General features: G+C 37.7%; 1 protein-coding gene across 3 annotated transcripts in view; it reads left to right on the forward strand.

Annotated features, from left to right (window-relative positions):
* The first annotated feature begins 1575 nt into the window (after positions 1-1575).
* Positions 1576-11810, forward strand: part of LOC107708603 (afadin- and alpha-actinin-binding protein-like) — a 20771-nt gene continuing 10536 nt past the window's right edge. For 2 of the 3 annotated variants that reach the window (XM_016512874.1, XM_016512876.1), the window contains exons 1-8: positions 1625-1753; positions 2631-2788; positions 3985-4151; positions 7695-7895; positions 8502-8612; positions 9667-9802; positions 9967-10042; positions 10135-10315. In XM_016512874.1, coding sequence (XP_016368360.1) covers positions 2767-2788; positions 3985-4151; positions 7695-7895; positions 8502-8612; positions 9667-9802; positions 9967-10042; positions 10135-10315 — 894 coding nt within the window. In that variant the 5' untranslated portion in view covers positions 1625-1753; positions 2631-2766. The other variant, XM_016512875.1, reaches the window with a different exon arrangement.

Here is an 11810-nt window from a genome sequence, read left to right on the forward strand (position 1 = left end):
ACCCATGGCACCTGATGATATATTGAGGTTGAAGTGAAACGATCAACCTGTGCAAGAAACTGTACATTATCTACAGTAAATTAACAGCAAAATTTCATTTCTGGTTGAACTATCCCTTTAAGTGTAGCTCTACAATTACTCAGAAAGTTCATAAATGCACTGCTCTATTCTATTCTATTCTATTCTATTCATGTTTATGTACATGAGAATAAAATAGTACTGTTTGAGAATAAAGTTGTAATTTTACAGGAATACAGTCATAAACTTAAGACATTAAAGTCAGCATGTTACAGAAAATACTTTTGAGCTATCGAGCAAAAAATAAAATGTAAGGTGGGACATAAATGTATCCTTATTATATATTTAATCCATATAACTGCATCCCTGCCTTGTATATATCATACGTCAAATGAGTTATGTCATATTTTAAAGGGGTCTTATTATGCTTTTTCAACTTTAGTTAGTCTGTAATGTTGCTGTTTGAGCATAAAAAAGATATTATGTGTTTTTGAACAACCTAGTATGAGAGCCTGTTCTAGTACACCCCCAAAACAAAATCAAGACTTTGTAAAAGAGCATAATAGGACCCCTTTAAAAACAATAAATCCCTGCAATAATACAACTGATGTCACTATGCATAAAAATTCCCAATGAGGAAATGCATTACTGCAAATGCACTTTAAAACAAACAACAAACAGAGAGGTACTGGTAATTGTCCGGCTATGACATTATATATCCATTAATTTTACGGACATTTCCATTAACCCTAAAACACAACGCAATGAAAATACAGGTAAAACACCTGTAAAATATCAATACGGAAAATTACCTCATATACATTGTGCCCTATTTTTACAGATTTATTTTACAGTGTAGGAAAAGCCATTACAACATAGCTTGATATGCTTGAACAAGTCATTTACACAGACTACGTCCCATGAATAAAGAAAAGCCAAAGACTAAAGTAAAGTTCAGCATACCTATCAAAAAATGAAATGGAATCAGCAGTCATATGCATGTGTTTTCTCATCACCACATTCGCATCCATTTACCACAGTACAATGTTTTTTTACAGTCTATGGTGTGCACACATGAAAATATGATGTCAGCAGGAGATAACCAGTCACGTGCTGTAAAACATGGTAAAACGTAGGTATGTTATAGGCCATGGTTACACAGTAGTATTAAGGACACAACATTAAATACATTAAATATAAATTAGGAATTAATATAATTTTAGAGAGAGAGAGATTATTTTGACTTATTATTATATTTGTGTTTATTTATTTAGTCGCGTATTTTTTTTATATTCCATGTTTCGACCTTACAGAAGAAATAAAATACGAGTGAATATAGGTTAAACAGATATAACATACTAAACAAATGTTACAAAATTCTAGTAAATTGAGAAATCAGTCAAGTTGCTTTAAATATTTGATGCAGGAAGACGCTGAACACCTGTTGCGTGTTGTACAGGTAGGAAGGACGATCCAGCCAATCACACGGCGAGTTGCTGGTTGCTTGGCAACAGGCTGGCCAATGAGAGTCGTGTTTGTTTATTTTGAAGAACTGAGGTGCACTTCAAATCATCCGATCGTCTCCTGCGCTTCAGGGCAGGTGAATGATACGCGCACGGCATCTCTCTCTCTCTCTCTCTTTAAACACGGATCAGTCTGAAAGACCTAATAATCAGTCTAATCCGCGAGCATATGCTGATCTGCCTGCGTTTGGATCCGTGGCGCCGCGTCTGATGTAAGTCCACCGGTGTGACTGTGTTTATTAGCCGCTGTGCTAAAGTTGAAACTCCGGTTGTGTCTCTAATGCCGTGTGCTGCCTACAGAGACGTGTTAGAATCAGTTTTCAAGCATCACAATTGCAGTGCATCGCTAATGCTCTACAGTAGCGTCTTACCTGTGAAGTACTTTGGTCACGGTGTTTTAAGTGTGCTGTATGAATAATGTTATACAAGTTAACGTTGCACAAACGAGAGCTCTTGTGAAATCAGAAGAATGAGAATCGCTCCAGCTGCTGACATGGATTTAACCCGTTTAATCCCACATTTTCCCCAGACATGAACATATCCAAATGTCGTGTGTCATATGTAACCCTTTGAAATAATCAAAATTATTATTTTTTAAAGTTTTTTGGAAAAGTGTGTGAAAAATGGTGTTTTATGGTCGGTCTGCAGTCAGCCCAGCTATTTTAAACCGTTTGATCACATTCTAGGGTTATTATTATGCATAAAAACCCTTATACAACACTGATAGTAATACTACTGAGATAAAAGACGAAAAAAAAAATTATACATTATAAGAATGCAAACAGTTGAATCCCATGTTTTTTTCTGAACTCTTAACTGAACCTTTGAAGTCTTACCTTTTCTTGACAAGTGTGAATGATTTAACCAATGAAATCGGCTGTGGGGCGGGATTTGCACTGGTTTGGGGGGAAATGCACTTGTATGACACATCAGTCCTCCTGTGCTTGATGCTTTTCATGCTCTGCACAATCTCCACCCCCTCCATCACCCGCTGCTTCTGGTAATCCTGCAGCGGTATTCAATGGCTGTGTAATCCGGCTTCACAGGCCTTCTGCTGTGTAATCCAGTGTGCCCTCTATTCTGTTTCAGGCGTGATGGCCGAGTGCTAGCCTCTCTCTCTGGCTCAGTCGCTTGTGTCCAGCCTTGCATCTCATTTGGATGAGCAGGACGCTGGAGAATCCCACCCGAGCTGAAGGTTGACTTGGGAGATTGGTGGACTCCTGCAATGATGCCAGATCCATCTCTCGGTGAGCAGCAAACATGGGAACATTGTGTCTGGGACTCTTGGCTTGATCTTGTTAAGAGACTGAGCTAATTTAAGCATGGTTTGTAATTAATCTGTGAAATGTTGCATTATATTGAAGGTAGTGTTTGCTTTCATTTAATATGTTACAGTGTTAAATAATGTTTCTATCCGTTTTCTTGTTTTTGTTCCGTAAAGTATTGGAAGGAGTAGTTTACCCAAAAAAAGTAAATTGTCAATTTTTTTCATCCTCATGTCTTTCCAAACCTGTATGCTGTTATTCTTTTCCTATGGAATTTAAAATAATCATTTTTGAAGAATCTTAATGCAGCTGTTTTCCATAAAATGGTCAGATTGTAGTGATCATATCTGCAAAACTTAACAAATATGTGTATTAGTTGTTGTCGTTTAGGGAGAAAAAGCTTTGTAAAGATTGTTCAAAAATGAAAAAACGACATAATAGCATATGTACTGGGGAACAACATGAGGTTGAGTATATAATGACACAGTTTTTGTTTAGTGAACTATTATTTTAATTAGGGGCCAATTCACCGAAGTACAGTCTCTATCTTGTCCTTGTCCTCCTCCACTTTTGACTCTATCGCAGCCCAAAGGACCGGACCATACTTGGGGAAAGTTATGAAATGTGGCACACAGATAGAGGACAATCTGAACTATTACCATAGCAAATTTGATATCTCTATCTCAATCCCTCTAGCACCACCAACAGGTCAAATTTGCACTCTCACGTCAAGGCTAGTAACTTTTGAGGCCTAGAAACAAAATTACAATTATTTTTTTCCCCCTGAACTCGTGCAAATTTGAATGCATAGTCAAAACCAGCATGGTATTTCTTCATAATTTCTAGATCATTTAGATTATCATGTCTAAAACCTAGTTTTTCAAACTTCTAGACCATTGTCTCATCGTAATCAAATTTCACACAGATCATCATTAGACCATCTTGAAATGCTCTTAAAAACTTCTGACCATTTTCATATAACTCATTGTCAAATATATAAATGCACCGCGTAGTGTTTTATTCAAAAATATTTATTTATTATTATTATTTTAATGCTTTTCCTCAACTGAAACTCTCCCAGGTTAGCTCTTTTGCACTTATGCGGCACCATGTTGGACATGTCTGGTTTCGACAGGCTTTAATAACGGGCTCTGCCTTTTCTTTTGTCTTCTGTACAGACACCAAAGAGCTTTCCAGTATTTCTGGGATCAGCATGTCTCCCTCCAGGCAAAACTCTCGCCATTCGCTGCATTCCACCACGGCTCTGCCCAAAACCTCCTACAGCGTGTTAAGTGCGTTCTGCACCGAGGGGAACATATCGCAGTGCATCGCGTATATCAATCAGGTACATTACAAGGGCTGTTTGAAAGTATTATTCCGATTATCTTTCGTCTGATGATTGGTGATAGAAAAATAAAGAAATGGCATGGGTAGTGTAAGGAATTAAATGGCGTTTGGTTTATGTTTAACTACTTGCATTAAACGCAAAGCAAAGAGTGCTGTTATTACAGTGTTTACTTTGTCCCCACAAGGCTCCATTTCTTGTGTTCCTGCACATGTAACTTCAAACGAACAGCGCATGTGGTGCTTCAACCCTATTGGACAAATTTGAGGGACAGGGCAGATGTACTTGTGCCTTTAAGGCACAGCTCTTAAGATTATTTAGAGTAATGTTCCTGTCTTCGAGTGAACCTATAGGAACACCCTCCAGGTGTGACGATTGTCTGATGCCTGTATAGAATGGTGTGGATTCATTGGCTGATTGCTGTCTTTGTATATCTCCTTGCCCTTGTTTCATCACGAGTAAGGACACACAGGAGAAGTGCGTTAAGAGTTTGGGTCTTTGTCATTCTCAAGCCACACTTAATGGCTCTTTGAATATCTCGCTCTGCAATAACTTTACAATGAAGTCCTTCGCTCAAGGCTCGCCTTCTTTGAGTAAAGGAGGAAAATCGGCCATCCATTCTGGTTCCGGTGGATTTTTTTCCCCCCTATTTCTCTTGCTCTAACCAGACCAAGTGCTGTGTATTTATCTGGTTGCATGTGAGGAATATCTGGATGAGATGTCTTTCTACTGCCGTATTGGGACTCTTGAGGAGTTGGGCAATAGTCAGAGCAGCGCTCTTTCCAACAAGTATTCAGGAAATGTGTCCCTCTTTGGCTTAATTTCAGCTTTTGAATGTTGTGACACGTGTCATGATAAATTTAATGTAAATTCAGACACATTGTTTTCTTTGAGTGTATGCACTCCGGAGTAATGAAAGTAAATATAAAGTAATTTCATTACTTTATATGTGTCCCAAATTGCCATTAATGTACGTAATGACTTGACCTTAGGCTGGAAGATTGCATATTGTGCTTTTTTTTTTTTTTGCTTTTAAGAAGCGTTGCCCCTATGGTGCATGCTGAACCCATTATATTGTGTCTGGCCATACGCTCTTCCATTCTGGGATGGGTTTTACCTGCTGCTCAGCCACTAAAAGGTCCCATTTGGGAAGGCTTGCAACAGATAGAGGCACAGGATGTTTTGGTAAACTCATATCTCATGCACTGACTGGAGACATAGAAGGCTTTCTTCGATCTGACGATTACATTGCCCTCACATGAGCCTTAGTGACTCTCTTTCTCAGGCTTCAGTCGTAAAGTGCCTGATGCCTCTCTGTTCATTTGGCAGAATGACAACATCTGCTGAATGTCTCTTGTTGGGCTCTGCAAACCATATAAAAGAGGTGCGCTATCCAATTTTGGCACTACCCCCCTCATTGCTCCCCACAGAAGCTCAGATTTTATGGCGGAAAATACACTCCCTGTTAGAGGAAAGGAGCTGTAGATAAAATGCTTCCTCCCAAGGGGGAGTCTGGTTTCTACATCCAGTATTATCTAGTGCTGAAAAAGGACGGCGGTTTGCGTCTTTGGGCAAAGTCTGTCAGGCGAGTTATGATAAATGTCTTGTGCAGTTTTTGAAAAACATCCAGTCTATTGAGTATGGAAAGGTGATCATCTCATGTGGCACATAAACTACCTGGAGGTGATGGTGTTTTATTTGAGTGTTTTAGACATTTCCATCCAGACTTTAGAGACTGTCATGTGGTCATCAGGATGGACAACATCAGTGGTCTGTTACATAAAACCGCTAGGGGGAATGCATTTATGCCCCATTCCTTTTTAGACCTTTGGACACTGAGGGCGGGCTTTGCATCTTTAGAGCATTGGTCTGATGTTGTTGCAGTCATTTTCTCCTCCATTCTTTGAGTCGCAGAAGAATGAGAGACCGCATATGCTTTGTCCTGTGAGGGTGATTAACGTTGACTGCATGAGCCAGTGGTGTAAATCTGATCAGCTGTTTGTGTGTTTTGGTGACTGCAGCAAGGGTGTTGCCACTAGGAAACAACGGATGTTGCATTGGGTGAAAGATGCGACTTGCTTATGATGTGCGTGGGTTATCTTCACCTCTCTGCGTTCAAGCTCACTCTACTAGAGGTGTTGCTGCTTCTCAGGCTTTATCTAAGGGTGCAACTTTAGAATATATTTGAGGTGGCCTCTCTGCATACTTTTATGGGATCTTGTAATCTGGATGTTGACTTCACTCTTGGTTCCCAGGTTTTATCTGTTTGAACAGGTGTCATATTTCTCTGTCAGTCTGTGCATACGTTTTCACAGGCTCATAAACTGGCAGACACTCTGATGTATTACTCTATAGTAACTCCTGGAAGGTGTTCCCATTGTGTTAGCCAATGACACAGCGTCTCATTACATACTCAGGAAACCAGGGTTACATGCATAACCCAAGATGTTTCCATCTTGTTTAGATGGATATTAATGCACTAATAAAAAGGTACAAGGAATATAAACCACTGATCTATTTTCATAATGGACTGCTCGTAGAATTATAAACTGCCAGCAGGAGGTAAAACCACTGGAGGTTTTTGAGCGGCCATATTGTGATTCCCAAACATCAGAGATCATCGACTCGCAGCCAATACTTTGACCTAAAATGACATGGTTTGCCATGATATATAAAAATGGCTAAGATGGGTGTGTCTACTTCACACTGCCGACACAAGTAATTTATCTAACTCAAAATATGACCGTTATAGGGGTCCAGACTGGACAATGCAAGTTCTCTGGCTTTTTACTAGCAGTGTTGGGGAAAGTTACTTTTAAAAGTAATGCATAACAATATTGCGTTACTCCCTAAAAAAGTAACTAATTGCTTTAGTTACTTTTTATGGAAAGTAATGCGTTACATTACTTTTGCGTTACTTTTGGGATGGGCTTGCTTGTTTGTTTTTAATATAAAAAAAGTACTATTTTTGGCAAATGTGAAATGCAGGTTTGCATCATATTCTGAGTTTGCATTTCACTGTTTTTATTCATTTCGAAGAAATATTGAATTGTGCGAGTAAATGCATGTTCACATTTAGTCTAGAACTACAGTATGATCATGTTCACACAGCGCACACAACGTCTTTGCAATGCTGATTTCTCTCAACATGGGGGAAAAAAGGGAAAACAAAGTAACTGGTATTGCTTATTTGAAAAAGTTACTCAGATATTTCCTTGTAAATTAAAAAGTAATGCGTTACTTTACTAGTTACTTGGAAAAAAGTAATCTACATAACTCGCAGTACATTTAATGCATTAACCCAGCACTGTTTACAAGCATGCCAGTTTGCATTTAATGTTAATTTAACCAAAATTAAAGTTGTTGTCTTGACTGCTCCCGAGACATACTGTTAACTCTTTGATGAAAACACTGTTAAATCATGCACATTAAGTTACTTTACTATTAAACAAAAATACTGTATATATATATATATAAATATCTAACACAAAACATAATTGCATAAGTTGTTTGTAATGAGATGTTTCTCTTGGTTCTCCTCAGGAGGTGTGTTCGCTGGGCTTGACTGGAGCGAGTTTAGAGTCTAAATCAGGCAATCTGAGCGCTGTGCCGGTTTTGAACCTGCTCTATGAAGTACTGCAGCTGCAGAGGAGAGCTCAGCGAGCCCTACATGAGCTGGAGACGCAGCAGCTGATGAACGGCAGTGACCTCGAGCATCTGCAGCACAGCAACTGTAGACTCAAAGTACTCCGCTTTCTACATTACTCCAGACAAAAACGAGAAAAAAAAAAAAAAAAGGGATTTGTCATTTCCAGGACTGGGAAAGTGATGGAAATTATTCAGATTGAAGGTTTCTGTAGAGAATTTTTTTTTTTGGATTATCTTTGAATTTATTTTATTTTTTATGATTTTGTTTATCTTTGAATATTTTGTTTATTTATTTTTATTTTGTTTTGTATTTTATTTTATTTTTTATTAATTTTTTATTTTATGCCTTTTAACCAGATTTCACAAACATAGTTTTGATGTCTTGTTTATGGTGACTTAATTATAAATGGTAGAAAACGTTACAAAAATATACACATTTGTGACCGTTTCAGTTGCAGGCTGGAGTTTAACCTTTTAATAGTTTGTTGATAGAATTATTTATCTTTTTTTTTTCTTGACCAGAAACACATTTTACATGTAAACATTTGCTAATCTATTTTGTGGTGCTGAGTTTAAATATTTATCCATAAAAATAGTGAAATAAGAGGAAACTGTTGTTAGTAATGTAAAATCCTACACAATCCTTAAACGCGAGCAGCTAGGATACTCTAAATTTCTTCTGCTATTGTGTAATTGTCTCAGGATCAGCTGGAGCACACCAGGAGAGAGAACTCGGGCCTGCATGAGGGTGAGCGACAGCTACAGCTGAAGATCAAAACCTTACACAACTGCCTCAAGTCTGAGAAAGAGGAAGTAAGAGAAACTCAGTTCATGACAGCTGCACCTCATCATGATGCCGTATATTTGCTAGTGTACTTGGTCCAGCATTTTCTTTCAACTAAACTACAATTTTGTTTCACAGACACTAAGTTTGAAATGTAAAATGCAAAATAGCAATGTATTTCCCACCATATGTGCCCACTGTGCCTATATGTAACCTGGCTGACCTAAAATGAGCCTTGTGTCACAGTGGAAGCACTGTCTGTCCCATACAGCACCCCCTACTCGCCACTCCCTTAAAGGGACGGTTCACCCAAACATGAAAATTTGCTGTTAATTTACTCCGCCTCAGGCCTTCCAAGAAGTAGATGACTTTTTTTTTTTTTTCTTCAGTAGAACAGTAAAGATTTTTAGCGGAAACCGTGGTCCTACCGTAATTTTAAGAGTCAAAAAAACATCAGACAGCACAAAATTAATACCTGTGACTCCTGCCGATATATATTGAGGTCTTATGAAGCGAAGCAATCAGTTTGTGCAAGAAACTGAACATTATTTACAGCATTATTACCTGTAATCCAGAGCCTCAGGTAAACATTCCAGAGTCTTACATTTTATGTATAATATGCTTTTTTTTTTACTCTCAAAGTGACTGCAGCCATTTGACTTGCTTTTTCTGAATCACCAAGGAGCACGCTTTCAGCTATACATTGTCTTACTGTTATACTGACGAAAAAGAGTCATCTACATTTTGGATGGCCTGAGAGTGAGTAAATTAACAGCAAACATTTTTTTGGGGGGGGTCAACTATCCCTTTAACACGTAATCATTATTGGACGCAATGATCACAAGTGTTTAAAAGACATGTTTGAGATGCACAAATCCGACCACATAGATCTTCAGAGTAGTTTATTTTGTAAAGCAAGTTCTTTGGTGATCTCTTGTTTGGTTTGTTCATTTATTCATTTGAAAACCTTTGTCGCCCCTCAATGTTAAGTATATTTTTTAAGACTTTAGTGTACTGTGTATATATACCCTGCATAATAATCATACAGCACCCTCGCTACTATGTGTAATTACCATGATGCAGGTACAGAAACTGCAGAGCATCATCTCTAGCCGTGCCTCGCAGTACAACCACGACACCAAGCGTAAAGAGAGAGAGTGCACCAAACTGAAGGAACGTCTCAACCAGCTGCTCATGGACAAGAGAGACAAGAAACTCTGTGAGCGCTGTTTTAGGAGAACAGAAATCTATCTGTTTCACTATTTAATTATTTTAATTTCCTTTTTAGACTGCACAAAATAAACAATGTGTGTTATCCAGAATGATTTGAACAGTCTATCCAAGGTTACAGTCTTCCTGTCTTCTCTGTTTTCGTGCGTTCAGCCATTGAAATATCAAACTATGTGGGAAGGTCAGATGGCAAGAGAGGCCTTTGGAAGACGAGCAAGATGGAGGCCAGGTAACCTCCAGTGCTCATGTGGGGCTTTGACATGATTCTTATTTCTCCCAGTGAAACACAGTGCAGTAAAACAGTTGCTCTTGTGTTGTCAGACATGAGGGCGAGATGTACAGGGCTCTGCTGAGTGATTATGAGACGCGGCAGAGATCTCTGATGATGGAGAACTCGGAGCTTAAAAAAGTGTTGCAGCACATGAAGAAAGACATGATCGCCATTCTGAGCCCAAAGAAACCCTGCGTCCAACCAGAGCCAGCAGACGATAGCCTCGAGCAGGTCTGAAGTCTGCTCACGTACTCTTTTTGAACAGTGATGTGTTGTTAAAAGTTGTAAATTGTTTGATGCGATGCAGTGTCAGTTGAACAAAAGGCACCCTGTGTTAATGTACAGTACTTGCCAAATGTTTGGAAACATTGCAATTTTTAAATGTTTTTACTGAAGTCTCTTTTGCTCACCAAGGCTGCATTTATGTGCTCAAAAACACAGTACATACACTAATATTGTCAAACAGTATTACAATTTAAAATAACTGTTTTCTATGTGAATATACGTATAGTAAAACGTAATGTATTTCTGTGATGCGCAGCTGAATTTTCAGCATCATTACTCCAGTCTTCAGTGTCACATGATCTTCAGAAATCATTGTGATTTGCTGCTCAAGAAACATTTCTGATTATCAATTTTGAAAACAGTTGTGCTGCTTTTAATATTTATGCTGAAACCATGATACCATTCAAATGTTTGTGTGTGCGAGTGTTTTTAATAGAAATAAATGCTTTTATTCAGCAAATATGCATTAAATTGATCAAAAGTGACATTAAAAACATTTTTAATGTTACAAAAGATTCTATTTTAAATAAATTCCGTTCTTTTGAACTCGATGCTGAAAATTCAGCTTTGCATCACAGGAGTAAATTACATTTTCACATATATTCAAATAGAAAACAGTTATTTAAAATTGTAATAATATCACACAATGTTACTCTTTTTACTGTATTTCTGATCAAGCAAATGCAGCCTTTGTGAGCAGAAGAGACTTCATAATCATAATGTTTCCAAACTTTTGTCTTTCTCCACCTCTGAAACAATTTTCCTTTTCAGGCTAATTAGGCATTTTTAGACTACTTTTGCGCATTAGACAATGCAGAAAATGTCTTTGTAAAATTTTGCCAGTAGAGTATTTATTTTATATGTATTTATTGGTGGGGAAATGGTGTTCTCAACATCATGTTGTTCCAAATCCATACAACATTTGTTCATCTTCAAGAAACAAATTAAGACGTTTTCATCAAACTTGAGAGATTTCTGTCTCTCCACTGAAAATCCATTTCACCAAAGCAAAACATTCATAAAGAGATTGTAGAAGTAATCCAAATGAATCAAGCAGTCTTCTAAAGAAACTCCTTCACTTTTTATATGATGAACAGATTTAATTAAGGCTCAGATTTCAAACATACAGTTAAGCTTCTGTTTACCATATTTGTGCACCATGTGTATTGAACACGTATTTGACCCTGGAGCACAAAACCAGTCATAAGGGTCAATTTTTCGAAATTGAGATTTGTACATCATCTGAAAGCTGAATAAATAAACTTTCCATTGATGTATGGCTTGTTATGATAGGACGATATTTGACTGAGATACAACTATTTGAAAATCTAGAATCTGAGGGTGCAAAAAAATCTAAATATTGAGAAAATCATCTTTAAAGTCGTCCAAATGAAGTTCTTAGCAATGCATATTACTAATCTAAAAATTAAGTTTTAATATA

This window comes from Sinocyclocheilus rhinocerous, unplaced genomic scaffold (genome assembly GCF_001515625.1).
Source record: "Sinocyclocheilus rhinocerous isolate Xijiao unplaced genomic scaffold, SAMN03320098_v1.1 scaffold25, whole genome shotgun sequence".
In the NCBI taxonomy this organism is placed as follows: Eukaryota; Metazoa; Chordata; class Actinopteri; order Cypriniformes; family Cyprinidae; genus Sinocyclocheilus; species Sinocyclocheilus rhinocerous.